Source organism: Melospiza georgiana, chromosome 7 (genome assembly GCF_028018845.1).
Source record: "Melospiza georgiana isolate bMelGeo1 chromosome 7, bMelGeo1.pri, whole genome shotgun sequence".
Taxonomy (NCBI): Eukaryota; Metazoa; Chordata; class Aves; order Passeriformes; family Passerellidae; genus Melospiza; species Melospiza georgiana.
The window spans coordinates 23,371,913-23,387,908 of NC_080436.1; the positions used below are offsets into that span (position 1 = coordinate 23,371,913).

Consider the following 15,996-nt stretch of genomic DNA (forward strand, 5'->3'; position numbering starts at 1 on the left):
GAGCCCCGACGCCGCCCGCCCGCCCGGGGACGCGGCGCAGGAGCTGCCGGCCCGGGCAGCCGCGCAGGCCGCTGCCGGTCGAGCCAGGACACCCCACCGGCCCCAGGCGGGCAGACGCGGGGCGGCCGCGGCGAAGCGGAGGTGGCCGCGGCCGGGGGCAATCTCCGCCGCCGGAGCCCGCCCGCCTGCCCCGCGGCCGCGGGCTACCGCTAGGCCCCGGCCCCGCCGAGGGCAGCCCCGCCGCCGCCGCTGCCGCCGCGGAGGGAGCCCGCTGCCCGCTGCCCCCGTCCCGCCGCCCCGGGGAGAGGGAGCGGAGCCGCGGCGCGGACACCCCGCCGGCCCCCGCGGGAAGCGGCGGCCCCGGCGCGCAGGACCGCGGAGCGCCCCCGCCCCCCGCGCCGCTCCCCCTTTGAAAACTGATCTTTGGCTCTTCGCGTGAAAGTGATTTGAATTTGGCTCGGCGGCGCTCTGCGCAGGCGTCCAGCTGCTGGCATGCTGGCTCCTTGCAAAGCAGCTGTTTTGGGTTTGAAATTCCAACATGGCAGAGGCTGCAGTCAGTCTTCCCTTCAAAAACTTGGAATGATTTCAAATCATAGGCACCTTCACTTAACCCGAGCCCCCATTCATCAGCAAACACATCGGATCGATGCTACTCTAACCTATCGGGTTCTTGTACCAAATCTCCAGGTAAGAGGATCTTTTTTTTTTTTCCCTCCCCCCCCCCCCAGTCTCCCTACCATCGTTTTAAATTTTATTAAATCTTAAAGATCTCCGACACAGCCGTGTATTAATTGCCTGTTCGTGCCCTAAATATTTTGCCTAATTTGCGGTCGTTTTCTGATACTAAGTACTCCGGTCTGCTTGCCTGATCGTAGTCTGGAAAGTACAGATATACAATCGCTGTGCATGGTTTTTCCTCCTTGATCATTGCCAACAATAGTAGGCAGATTAAGAGTTCGCGATTGCAAGCTCCCTCCCCACCTCCTCCTCCTCCTCTTAATTGGATTTATTTTTAAGTTGCTTTGAAAATAATAAACTGCAGGTAACGCGGGTCTGGACATTGAGGCAACTAACTTCTGACCAAATAAGTGCAAATAAGAATCTCGCAGAACAAAAGTTAGGTTTAAATTGCTGTGTCTTGGCTGGGGTGGGGGGGTGGGGGCACGAATGTGTCAGAGGAGCTGTTGCAGTAAAATGTAAGCACATCATCTTGGAGGGGGTACAGCGTGGTGGGCGTATTGTTGGCTCAGGAGGGAGAGAAAGATGTATAATTTAATGGTATATACAATCCACTGATCCTATTACTATCCTCCCTGGAGCTCTTGTTAGTTTCAATGGGAGTGAGTGAAATTGACATGGACTTGCATTCCTGGTCATGTGCTTTTTTTCCCCCTTTCTTTCTTCTCTTGTGATCTGAGATCCCCTTTTTGTTGATGTTGCTTTCCCACTTAATTATATGCATGTAGGTTAAATGAATACCTGACGAAAGGGCCCACGTTTCAAGGCAGTGACATTTGATAGCTGAGAGGAAAAGTGGCTTTAATGAAAAGCAACCTTTGGAATTCCTGCTTGTGAAAAATCCAATTCAGCTTTTTGTGCTGCCCGCAAGAAATGATCAGTAGCACCAGTGTTTATGGTATGTCCGTTTTGGGATCTACTTCCTTTGCATCTAAATAGCAAAGACAAATTTAAATAGCATGATAACGCACCGAGGACTCTGCATGCAAATATTTTGTAAGAAATACCTAATGTTTAGTAGTATATTTTCTTGTGTATATATAAGCATTTTTTTCTCTTGCTATCATTTGTTTATCGTTTGTGCTTCGATTATGGCATTAGTTTTGTCCATTGTATTGATCTCAGTTGTAAAACCTGAAGTTGCATGTTACCAGCAGTGCACTATACACACCACTGAACTCCAATGGTATGTAAATAAGTAAAACTCGGCGAGTGGAGAGGGCAAAAACGTGTAGCAGTGAATATATACACCTACACATTTATGTGCTCGTGCATACATGCCTAAAATGCATCTTTTACTTTTGCAAACGAATATTTTTTTAGTAGTTGTTTAAACTCCAGCTGCTTTTCCCTCTCTTACTTTCAGTGTAATCAGCTGCTAGAGATTCTAACTGATGTGGGGTGAGGGAATGTTTTGCATGTAAACAAACAAAATTACTGTTGTGGCCAAATGCTTAATACGATTTAATAAGGAGTATTTTATGCTCATTTTACAAGTGTCTGGTTCACACTGCTCTGCTCTCAGTGCTTAACAGAATGAAATAATCAGGTGCTGAAACTGGCTCTGTTTTAATGGTCACTCTCCAGACCCCCGTGCTGCCCCTTCCTCCAAAAAAGTCAGATAAAATGGAGCACGGGGAATTTCAATAGAGCTCCTTGTGGTTCAGTAGATGCACCTCTAGGTATGCAGTTGAGGCTAAGGAAGTAACAACAAAAGTGACTATTAGTCTGTTTTGTGCTACCAAAAAGGGGGTATGTTCACTTTTAATTGTGTGTGATAGTAACGAATAAGGATGGAGAGAGACCCTAGGAAAGAGAGAGAGTGTGCGTGTGTGTGTGTGTTTGGGATAAGGGGAGGTCTGCCGTGTGTGGCTGATGATCTCTCGTAATAACATATCTGAATGCAAGAAAGAAATAGAGAGACAGTTGCACAATGTACACTCCTATTTTGGTGTTGTAGGTGACTGTATTGCTAAACATATCCCAGGTGATATATGATGGAAATGATCTGATTGCATTTTGCATTTAGAACTTGTTGACTTTGGAACGATCAATAAGGCAACTGTTTATTTTAGATGCACATAATTTGCTCTGAGAAATGTTTTAAGGAGAAGAGCAAGCAAGCGAGAGCGGAGCTTTTTTTTTTTTTTTTTTTTCCTAGAGCTGTTGGAGCAAATGTGATTGCCAGATGGGAGATTTCCCTCTGTGATGTTAAAGCTGTAATATATATTCAGAGCAGATTGGACTGCTGCTTGTGATGAGGAGGATATTACATTTATAAATTTTAAATCGGGAATCGGACAGTACGCTGAGAGCTGAAATTGGATGGTGTGGATGGTTTGGACTGTTAAATGCAATTCCCAGATAATAATAATAATTATAGTAGCAGTGATATATGTATGTATAATAAACATGATACTATTAGGCAGCTATATATATTCTATGGTGTTTAAGTATATATTTTCAATATGAGTTCTCTCTTTTCTCGCTTCCCTAAAAATGTTAAGGATTGAGGATGATTGGGAGGGGGTGTTTAAGAGCCCACTGTTAGGAGAAATCAAATATAATCAGGTTCCTGTTTGAGGAAAAGTTTTGCTAAAATTCTTTCTGCAAATTTATCTCTTTTGGAGTTTTTGTTTTGCCCGTGCATGTGGCCTGACAGTGCCACAGTCCTGAAAGACTGGGAAGTGGGAACTAGTCACACTCGAGCAGCTCTGCTGTTGCAAATTAAAAGTGTGTTGTGGTCAGGAAATGAAAGCTACAATGTCTCTTTTGAACAAGTCGTTTATCAAGAGAAACATCTATCAAGCAGTGACTTGTCACATTGATCCTCTAAAAGTTAGGTCCGAAGTGGAAGCTGCTTTGATGTTTCTGATGCCAAATTTATAAAATTGAGAAAGCTGGAGAGAGTAGGACTGATTTGCACTTAAAAATTGCTCTGCTCTGGGCGTGACAAAATCATCAAGTATCTCTGATATAAGAGCTGGTAAACTAAGGAGGTATTGGATCTTCTACCTTGTTTTTATTTTCACATGGAAACTTTAGCTTTGCCACACAGGCAATTTCTTTTCAGGCTTCTAAAGATCATGTCTGTATGACTCTCTGCATTATTTCGTCGGGGATATTTTCTTGCTTAGGAATACATCTGTTGCTTCCAAATGGAACCTTTTTTTGTTGTCTTTCTGATGGTATTTATAGAGTTCTGCTTGAGAAGGCAATTTTTTTCCTCTCCTCTCAGTCTTGTTTCGTCTTCTTCTATTTGTAATCTCAGTTTCCACCTCTCATCCCTGTGAAGCAAAGTTTCTTTTACTGCCAAAGTAATGTTTATAGCAAGTAAGGTACATTTAAAGGTATTTGTTAGCACAATTTAAAACATGTTAAGAGTACCGCTAAGTGTCTCTTCCCCTTCTGATTTTCTTTTTCCATCCATTTTTAGCACATGAACCATGCGTTCATTCTCAACAGGAGCAGTGTATTTCAAATTGAATGTAAAGTTGAGATTTCAAGTAAAAAAAAAAAGACCAAAACAAAGTCTAAAACTGATGTTTTATCTTTCTCTATTTTCAACCATCTAAATTGTGTAGCAACTTCACCAAAAAGTTTTTCATTTTGCATAAGGTTTGTGTTTGGATTATAAAGGAATCCCTTTGAAGCAAGGGTTTGGTGTTTGGTTGTTGGGTTTCTGTTTTCTTCTCTGTGCTTTTTATTTTTTTGGCTAGAGTATGAGTGAAATCTTCCTTAAAGCAGGATGCTTTGACTTCTTTTCTTCAGTGTCGTAAATAAGATAACACTGCTTATGAATACTTGATAGAGACCCATTTGAAAATAGGCAGCAAACAGCAGCGTGGTGGGAGTTTTGGTGAGTGTTATAGTTGCTAATTAATCATGTTTGAAATGAAGGAATCATAGCATGGTAATAAAGGCTCATTGTTGTTTGATGTTTGTAACAGGATGTGACTCCTACATGAATCTGGTGGGTTTGGAGGTTTTGTTGTTATTTCCTCCCATCATATTAAGATACCTTCACTATTAGCTCGAATTGTTTTTGTTTATTGAACATTGTGAAAGTACAGGAATTTTGCTTATTGTATCAGCATTTTAAAAATATTAAGGTTGTATTGTTATTGATATTTGCATCATACAGTTAATGGGAAAAAATGACTAGTCTTATGTCATTAGCTGTTCTTTAAGCTTTTTTATAGTTAAGCCTAGCCAAACACTTTTTGTGGTTTATTTTCTTGAAATAAGAAGCCCTACTACTTTTATTTCTTATAATTAAAAAATGGTACTTAATGAACTTTTGTGCCCTACTTGCTTATGTGTATATAGTAAGGGATAGCAACTAAAAATATATTCCAGAATAGTTTGTATACTAACCCTTTAAAAATTGATCTTCAGAATACTTGGAGGGTGTTTTTGTTTTCTTAGTTTTGTTTCTATTACGCCTCTTATTAGATGTGTCGTCTTTGGGCTTTATTTTTCACCTGTCTATTAATAACTGCTATATACAATGGAGAGAGAATCATTTTCAAAATACAAAGCTTTAGTTTAAAAATTTAATAAGGCTATTTTATGCTGCATGAACTAGGTTTGGAATCTGCTGTTGTTTAGATGCTCAGTTTCTTTTTAAAATATAACTCCTAGAGGAGAATTATTCTGTATGGTTCCTGTCAATAAGTTTATTCAATGAATGCATACATGAAGCACTGAATATGATGACTTATCTTTCTGTAGTCCTAATCATCAATTAATAGGCTTATCTGCTTGTTAGGAGTGGGTTTAATGGTACAAAATCAGCATGAGATCTGTCTATATGAAACATTTGTATGTTGTTTATGACAGACTGAGTTTTGATCTTGCATCCCCAGATCTAATAATAGAAATATTTGGCTCTTTGCCCTCAATCAATATATCCATTAACAGAAAAAACTTCACACAATACTTTCATAAAGTGCTAGATGTATTGATACTAAGTTTATAAATTTAATTACTGGGGTTTTACATTGATTCATTGATCTTATGATTGGAGGAAATTGTTCTGCAGACATTTCTAAAGTATTGAGGAATATCGTATGTCCATAAAGCTTGATTAATTGATAAATCAGCACATTTTTTTCCTCCTCAGTTATTGATAAGACATAAAAATAACTGTAAAAATAATTTGGAATAAGCTAATTAGAAATTCTCATGTGTTAGTAACAGAGCAGATACGAAGCAGTACTATGGAGGTGAAAAAAATGAAGTTTGAAGTGGAATTGTGCCTATTGGGCCCAATCCTTAAGTGGTGTAAAAAATATTTAGCTTTGAAAAGATAAAATAATGTACAGTTCCCAGAATCTGGACCATGGTGGCTTTTTTGTTTGTTTTGGTTGTGGTGGCTTGTCTTTTTTTTTTTTTTTTTTTTTTTCAGTACTATTCTTTGACTCATTGGAAGCTGTTTTAAATTAGATATTATGGATGTATGGAATTTTAGATAAGCATCTGATCCGAAATGAATAGTATAGCTATAAAAGCAATTTGAAGAGCGGTAAATTCAGGATTGCGTATCCCTGATATTGTTGCAGAGTATTAAAATCTTGCTGCTAGAGATGCTATCCTCTAAGTGAAAACTTATCTTCCTTATGGGAAAGATGACTTCAGGGAACTCTCAGCTGGGAAAAGGCCCAGAGGGTTTTTTTTTGTTTTGTTTTGTTTTGGTGGTTTTTTTCTTTTTTTTTTTTTTTTTTTTTGTTGATGCTAAAATAATAATTAAAAAAATCCAATACATAGAATTAGTTACAGGAATATTTTCCAGGTGAAAAAAAACCTTACGGGAGTACTTGGCTCCATTTCAGTGAGGTATGCGACCTTTTCACCCTATGTCAATGATATTTTTATAGAGTGTGTGAGAAATGTGCGTATAAAGAAAATTCCTTAAGATCATTCAGTTTTTTATTTTTTCTAAAATAAACAAAAGAAAAAAAAAAGTAAAAGAAAAAAAAGAAATCTCTCAATCAAAACAACATATAGATCTCTCTTAATGAAACTAATGAAACAGTATTCCTTTAAAGGATGGTAGCTAATAGAGAGAAACAGAGACAACCACTTGCCAGATGTTACTGTAGGTTCAACAAATACAGTCTTACCCTTCAAGGAGCAGGGAATCCTGCACTGGAGGTGTAATGGAGGTCAAAGGAAACCTAAGTCTTTCAGACCTTAATAATTCTACCTGCCATCCCCTCAATTGGCATGTTAAAGAAAATGCATATATATATATTATGTTTCTTGGAAGATAATTTGTATTTGCAGCAATCTACTAAGCACAAGTGGACTTCACTACTGTTGCTTCTAAATACCTGTTGGGGTTGGCCCTGCTGTGTGACAAGTGAGTGAAAATGGAAAGAAAAATAGCTGGTCAGTCTTGGTTACCAAAATCTTGAGAAACTGGGGAGAGATTGGGCTTTGACAGGTCAGTTTGAGAATGGGATGAATACAAAAGTGTGTAATCTGCAGAAAGCACCACTGATTGAGGGCATACGGAGATGTCTGCAGTGATGAAAACGTGGAGTCTCTGCTTTCGTTTTGCCGAGCTCTGTTGCTATGAGGTATCGGCACACACAGAATGTTAATAACAGTATTGTGTGTCTGTTCCGATAGTGCGTGGAACGGTACCTGTCAAACATATCATAACACTCAACTATCTCTTTAATCATATAAGCAACACTCCTTACTACAAAAGCTATTGTATTTGTACAATAGAAAGAACAGCCATACGTTATTTGAATAATGGACTAAAACTTTGTTCTTTAAACCATTTTTTCTGCAGAGGGGACAAAGTTTCATGTATCTTGGCTGTAATTAAAAATAATGCAGCTACAGATGACTGTCATGCCACTGGCTAATTTTAATTTTTTTTTCTATAATAGTCTATTAAGTGTGTAGTCTGATATGCCATGAAATACTGAAATAGCAATTGCCAGTCATTATTTAACTGCAACTGAGAAACTCTTTTTTCAGTTCTTTTATAATGTAGCTACTGCTAGCATATTGTTAGTTAAATTTCAAATAGCCTGAAAGGTATGTGGACAAAATGCTGAGATTATTTTGATATGATTATAAATTTTGGTGATGTAAGTACGTTTTTTTCCCTGATTCCTTGAAATCATGTATTACCCGGACTTTCTGTAGTCTGTTTTTAACCCTTCTGTATTCTACTTTTAATCTGTTCTGTACTCTTTGTTAAAGCATGTGGGTCATCTTCTATAGATGAATTGCTCAATGTATGAAGATGTATGCCACAGTTTATTTTGTGTGATATTTTAGAATGTATGCATGTGTCACGCTGGTTATAGATTGGTGATGATAACTTTGTTTGAGTAATATGTATCTTACATGCATTAATACTTTAGCAGCAAGACCATACTGTGGTCAAACTTCATGAACTAAGATAGCGGTCTCACATCTAATTAAGCAGGATCTGAATGAATGATTTTCTGATACAGGTCAAAATTGAACTTTTTGTTTCTCTTCTTCAGTGTGATGAAATGCTTAAGGGACACATGAAGGCATGTTTGCGTAACTCCTACTAATCTGAAGGGAATTTGTAAATGAATATTGAGAGGAGATGGGAGAAAGGACTGAACCTGGTGGGTCACAGGGGTATGCGGCAGGAATGTATCTGCATGCTTTCATTTAAGATGTTTTGGGGGTTTTTTACCTGATTTAGAATAACAGCTGTTTGCCTTTTAATATGTTAGAAATAGCATCTGTATTTTCATTTGTCTCCTCCATTCTAGCATAGAAGCAAGTCATTAATTAAAAAGCATTTATACAGTGATCTTGAATTATCACTTAATAAAACTTAAATCTGTAGTGTTGCAAAGATATTCCTAGACAGTACAACTGATTTTGTGTGCTTGTCTGCTGGTGAGGGGAAGAGCCAAAAATTACTTTATATTGCTGAATGACAGCAGAGGGTGGATGGGAATGATAAAATGATATGCAGAAATTATGAATCCATGACAATAGTATCAATATTGACGTTTAAAATATTAAGAACTGATAGGCCTACTGTACAAACTGCTGTGATAGCTGTGCTTTTAGGTGAAAGTAGCTATTTATATGCCTTATGGCTCAGTGTGGTCATGTTGAAAGTATGAGCCTACTCATCACAGATTCTGAGAAAGTGCAGGTTAACATCCTCTGTGTTCTTTAGACCTGTCTGATTACTTCAGCCTCCTGTGTTGACACAGAGAAAGAAACAGCTAGATTCTATGCTGGAAGAATAAGGTTTGCGAGCACCGACTGATATTAGGTATCCCATTGTGATACCTAAACCAAATTTTAAAAAATCAAGCATCCTTTTCAAGTTAAACTTGAGAAACAGAGAAAGGAACAGCAAAGATGTTTCTGAACACATTTGAAGGAGCACCGTTTACTTTCAAAAGAGATCTTTCCCATCACTTGTGGATAGCTCCACCATGAAGAGCAATATCAAAAGATCTCAGAAAAGTAACTATTCTTTTATGTCTTTGGGAACTCAGATGCTTACAAGATTGTTTCTGAGAAAGAAAAGAATTGATCCTATTTTCAGTCCCTTGTTGTTGGCATTTGTGGACCACATGACTAGATACAGTATTGTAGAAATACACTCTTAGTATGTGCGTATAATTCTGTTTCCCCTTGCAGCTCTAAAATAACAGTGCAATGTGGCTATATGAAAACTCAGTTTGTACAACGTTTTTATTAATTTTTTTTGCCTTAAATGAAATTGTTTTACTTAATATACATATAGAGTTTGCTGAAAATATTTAAGCATAGTAGATAGAATATAGTATATATCCGCATGATAAAAGTAGAGAAATTAAAATAGTCTGTGCTTTTTATAAAAATACAGACTTAAAGTCACCTGTGATAATTTGCGAACTATCTCCATTCAGTCAGAGAACTGTTGGGTTTAAACATCATCAATTTAAACCATAAACATTCTGTTATTTTTAATATGGAAGAAGACTATAAATTTATTAGCTCTTCAAATAAATGAACATTTGATTTAGAAAATTAGGAGGTTTTGTGTTTACTGATGTTAGGTCTTTATATCATAAGGCTTTATATTAACTTCATAACTATAGTGGTACTGTATTGAGCGTACAATAAATAAGCAGATATTTAATTTTAAAGATAATAATTTTTCATGTGTTCATAGAATTTCTGATAATTTTTTATTTCTTGCTCTTTGCCTTCAATAAAAGCAGTAATAGATATATTTTGGAAACTGTTCATGCTGCAATTAACCTTTCTTAATCATTGATTTTCATTTTATTCTTTGGCTTTCATTCATTGCATTACATACTCCTGTCCTGTGTAGGCATTCTTTATACCACAAAACTGATTTACTTTTCCACTTACACTTTAAAAACTTTAGTGGTAACATGAACTGTGATAGGTAACTATGGTCATCGTATCAAGCAATGTTATTCAGATTAATGCCAGTAAACCCAATGTAATGAGGGGTATGAGGCACTTGTCATTATTCAGCCCCTAGCATTTGTCAGTGTGGCAGTCATATCAAAGGCACACCTTAATATGCGGAGAACATATTTGTTGAAACACATGGTTCAATAAATATCAGAAGCCTTTGTTTTTTAAAGTTAGATGTAGGTAAAATACATCTCACTATGAGCTGTAGGTAAAATATATCTCATAGTGTGCTTATAGAGACTGTTAATAAACAGTGCCTTAATACATGACAGTTTTAAAGTTCTCACTAGTTAGAAATGTTCAGTTATAATACAGTTATAATATGTTATCCATACGGTACAGAATAACAAATTGACACTAGTATTTATTTGGAGTAATAATTTTCAGCATTAAGGAAAGATGTTTTGTTATTGAGTAATTAGCAAACACCACTCCACCCCCACTTCCCAGGATGTCATCTGCTTAGAAATTGTAGCATTCACTACTTTCATTCATGACAGGCAAGTCCTTTTTGGCTAAAGTGACTGTTCCTCTGTTTCAGAGCATTACAACAGCTGCAGTTTGAGCTTGAAGGGTCTGAGTGGCTGAGATAACATCACAAATAGTATTGCATCTCAGAAAGTGTAATTCAGCTTTCCATTTTTGGGTGCTTGGTTATCAGAAGCACTGAGTCCCTGCAATTTCTATTGACTTTGGATATGCAGGTGTGCAGCAAATTTCAGAAGCTAGGTGTTATAAGGAATTTCCCTAGAAAATGGTAGGCATTAGCTTTATTTGCACTTCTTAAATGTTCCAGTCTCCCTCTTGAGGTATTAATGCTGTATGATATGATAGAAGAAACAGAGTTTTTCATTTTTCTTGGTGGTTGTAAAAACATTTTAAATTCATCAGGACAAAAATACATACGTTAATAAAGGTATATGGTCTACAATAATACATACATTAATAAAGGTATAAGGTATAAGAATACATACATTAATAAAGGTATATACCTTTATATATGTATGTATATAAATACATACATATATAAAGGTATAATCATTTGTGATTTTGCTCAGAGGAGACTTTATACTGTTTATTACTGTGTAGATATTCCAAGAAACAAAATGCAAAATATATTATGCTGTTCTAATTACAAAATCTTCCTTAGTTATCTTCTCCCTCCTCCTGATCCTTCTCCCTTCCCCCTCCCTCTCATGGCTTTTTTAAACAATTATGGGCATTGTGCTCCTTAATGGTGCATAGTTACTGTAAAGATAGATGTCCTCAAATAATGAGTTTCTAATAATAATCAGAAGCACTTAGATTAAACTGGTTTCATATAGAAACCTTACAGTATGAAAAAGTACATCTAAAATCCTGAGGTATATTTACAGGAGCTAAGCCTATTTACAGAAAACTAACCCAATTTTGTATCTGTTCATGTGTGTGGGGTGGGGGCACTGGAGGTGTATTGACTGTGTGCCTACGTTTTTGTCCACCTGCTTTAAAGACTTCAGAAGATTTTTTTTTTAGTACAGATTTCTATTTTGCTTTCTGATAACAGAATATGTTTTAAAATCACAACATACTAATTAGCTTCTGTGTTTACACTGGAAAGCTTGCATTCCTTCAAATGACTTTTACCCACACTCTTCTTTCGATCTGTTGCTTCCCCCACCTCCCATCCTCCTCCCCCACTCCCTGTGAGGTTTATTACATTAGATTTGTTGCTTTCTTCCTTGTTCAGAAGTTATGAAGGCAAGTAAATGAAAGTGATAAGTACAGTAACAGATAATTCTTACTTGAAAGAGTTGTTGCTGCATTGGTTGGGAATACTATCTTTCCTAACAGGTACTGAATCAGCAAGGCTGTACAATAAAAATAGCAAAAAAGTTTAACTTATTGTTTAGAAATACATATGCCATTTAAATGGAAACAAACCCCCAAATCTCCCACATACCTTTTGGGGTTTGGAGAACAAAAGCTTACTTGTATGCTCCAAATTCCCCTGGGCCTTAATTTGCAATACCATTATTTAAGCCTGGCTGATACAAACCCATTGCAGAGAAATAGAATCTCTCCTTCCTGGCTTTTCAAAGCCGTTCTATGCCTTCTTCTCTCTGCCTGCCTGCATGCCCCAGCACCCCCCTCTTCGTTCTCAGCCTCTTGGTCTTACCCTGCCACTGTGAAACTCTTTTGTATTTGAAATGCAGTAAACAGAAAAATAGTGAGCTTCTAAAACACAGAAAACTGCCATTCTGCATGGTTTTACTGACATCACTACCAACACACAGGTAATTCTATCTTCTGACTAAGAGCAAGGTATAAACACTTTAATATCTGTTGTGTCCTCTACCAGGTGACCTGTAGTAGTTTATTGTAAAGATAAGCACCCCTGATACAATAAGTTATTTCTTCTCAGAAAAGGGGAAAAAAGTCAAATCTTATAGAAAATATTAACCATAAAGTGAGGAGAAACTTGTGCCCCCTTAACATGCTCCTGGGGTTGCCAGGCTCTCTGGATTTCATCTCCTGGGTACACTGGCATTGTGAGATGCTCAGCTGGAAGCTATTCTGGAACAGAACTGGTTTTGGGTGTAATGCCTAACAGCTGAGAGTAAATACAGCCATTACTGTAGCTTGATGCAGCTTTGAGCACTACAGCTGTATTTATTTTGCTGCTAATAAAATGGCAGCCTACTTTGTCATTAAGAGGCTTGTCTTTGTGAAATAGCAGTTGAGGTGTAATGCTGAGTGTTTGAGTTAGTGGAAGGAGCTAAGAAATAGATGAGCTGCGTTCCTGACTGTGGGCGGAAGGATGGTGAGTAATACGTGTCTTGGCATGGCATCTGCCAAAAGCATTTTTTCTCTTCCCCCCACCCCACTACGCTGTTCTAGTTTTGAAAGGTGTAAGGTATTCTAATAAGCAAAGGGGAAAAAAAAAGTCAAAGGGAAAAAACTTTCAAGCAAGTCATTATAGCACATTTCAATGACCGTGCCTCACACTTAATTTAATTAGAAGACAACTGCACTGGAAAACTGGTCATTTTAGTCGTAGTTAACAACTGGTTCTCTCCTACCCCCACTCAGAACTGATTATATGCCGCGTTGTATAATGTAATTTCTACAAGAAAATTAAGTATAAATAGGTATTGTGTAGTTAGAATAATGAAGATTTCATGAAAGGTATTAACTTATCATTTATCTATGCTTTTAGAGGAGAAAATAAATATTTTTCTTCTGGTGTTTCTTTTTTACTATATCAAACAGAAAAAAACCCCAGTATCAAATTGGGATATTTTCTAAATTTTTAAACAAAAAACTGAGTGTATAGCTATTTATATGTTCATTATGGGGTAAGAAGGCACTGAAGGAAATGAAACCTTGTATGTGCATGTTTCTTACAGGATTACTATTTTCAGAAGGGATTGCTGTTTGTTGTAAAATAATTTACTGGTGTATGATTTGTGAAATGGTGTGGGTAGTTCAATGCTGGATTTCAGGCAAGAAAGTTTCCTAGTTAGCTGTAATAAGACATACTTGCTCAGTAGTAACATAATAAGGATAAAAAATAATGTATGATTTAATGAAAAAAAATCTATCCATTTGCATTTTTCCACCAAATTCCACTTGGTGATATGTTTGTTGGGCTGAGCTATTAAGTGTTCTGTAGACTGTGTTTCAACTACTGTATGATCTAGGTATATTGAAGCTTTTTACTTACTGCCAATGCAAAATTTGACCCTAGTTTTACCCTGAGATGTTTTTGCCTTTAAAAATATCCACACTTCATTAGTACTCAGGTGATCAAAAAATTAATTGTTGTTATTTGTGGGATGTGTCTTTGTCTTATAGTAAGAGTAACTTACTGAATTGATGTTGAATAGATTTTATTTTCTTATGTTGATTCCAAAGTTCAACTATGGGAATTGCTGTATTATCTCAAAATTTTAAATCTACATTTTATGCACTGTGCCAAAGCACCCATGAGCTTGTTAAGCAAAGACTTTTTCAATTATATCTTGTGTTTATGCATGTATTTATACTTGACAGAAATCCTTTAGAGGTTTGGTTTGCTGTATTAATGCTTAGTGTATTAGTGCACATAAAATATGGTAGAGGTGTCAGTAAAACCATGCAGAATAGCAGTTTTCTGTGTTTTATAAGCTCACTATTTTTCTGTTTACTGCATTTCAAATACAGGAGTTTTACAATGGCAGGGTAAGACCAAGAGGCTGTACTTACAGATCTAGTGCTGGTAGCTTCCATTGTATTTGAGTAGCTGCTGAAGAGTTCCTTGGCCAGACATCCAGCCTCTAGAGGGCACAGCAGTAATCTGCTCTGCCAGACCCTCACCCACACAATCATCTGCACAAAGTTTTAATGCTGGTACCTACAAAGAGAATTCCGCTTGTGTTGCATTAAAAAAAAAAAATAAAAATCTCTGTATTCCTCATTTTCCTGGAGTTTTGCTATAGTAAGTTATTTCCTTTTCTTTTTTCTTTTTTAATCTTGGAAAATTTTTCTGTATTTGCTTTATTCCCCCCCCCACCTGATGGTGATCTTTATTAAAGTAGACTCAAATCCATGATATTGCTGACTTGCAGATATTTCTTCACCTGGTACAAACATTTCTTTAGGTATATGCTACTCTTTGCTGTAGTAAAGACAACGGAAGCCAGTGCAGAGAGCAATTGAGGCTTCCACAGTTAGGTACTGAAATTCCTTATGTACTAAAATCTGGATAATAAATAATCCACATGGGATTGAACCCAGTTAATTCTACTCCAGTTGCATAGGTTCCATTGCTCAAGCCTTTTCTTTTGTGAGATGCCATATTACAGCTTTTTATTCTCCTATAGATTAATGTTACTAATGTTGATCTTCATGTGGAGTCATACTTGTTCTCCAGTTCACTGTGATTCTCTACTTTAGTATATCACTATTAGCAATCAGGTTTTCAATGATTCAAATTAATCTGATGGTATGCTTTGAATTTTCCTTAGATGTCCTCATGTAGAACAAAAGAAAAGCAAGTATTCCTGGATTTGATGCCAGGAATAAAGACATTCCCCAATCTGTACTTTAGTTTTGTTCTAAGACTTTATGTTTAGGGAGAAATACATATTGAAGAAAAATTTGTTGCTGAGTGTCATTAACTGTGTAGACAACTTTTCTTAGTAGTGGTACAAGCTGGGCAATTTCTGCTTGAGAAATTACATAAATGCAGCATTTTAGCTATATATTTAGTGATGAGCAATAGAGCTTTACATCATTGTTGGGTTTCTACGTTTCTGTGCAACATAAAAATGGAGGAAGATTGTGTTCATGTTTATTTTGTAGGTCAACTTGTTATGCTCAGTTCCCATTTCCTAACTTTTTCTTCAAAAATAATTAAAATAAAAGTTGTTTGGTTTATGAAGTGTATAGTGTCTGCTTTATGGGTGGTACTAGACCAGATTTTATTGGGGAAGTTTGACAACTTCCTGTGAACAGTTTGGAAAATTTAGGTAGTAAGTTACTGTATTGAAGCAATCCCATTTCCAAAGTTTTTCATTGCTTTAAAATGTCAAGAAGTTTTTGTTAGTCTGAGAGTAATGGCAGTTTAGGGAGATGCAGGGGAAAAATTTCCAAGACAGAGTACGATCTGTGGAAGTGCTGTGTCAAACTTTTATGTCTTCATCACCTGTGACCAAGAGACAGTTAACTTAGTGGAGAAATAACTGTGACATTGTTTTGTGATTCATCTAATCCACTTTTTCCCAGGGGACTGAGACAGTCACTAGTGTGTCACTTCAGCCTTGGCACACTCCCAGG

At 37.0% G+C, this 15,996-nt stretch overlaps 1 protein-coding gene across 3 annotated transcripts in view; it reads left to right on the plus strand.

Annotated features, from left to right (window-relative positions):
• Nucleotides 1–533: 533 nt before the first annotated feature.
• The window catches only part of FIGN (fidgetin, microtubule severing factor), a 103,833-nt gene continuing 88,370 nt past the window's right edge, over nt 534–15,996 (plus strand). For 2 of the 3 annotated variants that reach the window (XM_058027970.1, XM_058027969.1), the window contains exon 1: nt 534–687. Coding sequence is in view for 1 of the 3 variants with exons in the window: in XM_058027967.1 (XP_057883950.1) it covers nt 1,612–1,636 (25 nt within the window). In the remaining 2 variants the exon portion in view is untranslated. Of the gene's footprint in view, nt 688–1,466; nt 1,637–15,996 lie in introns of all 3 variants that reach the window. The other variant, XM_058027967.1, reaches the window with a different exon arrangement.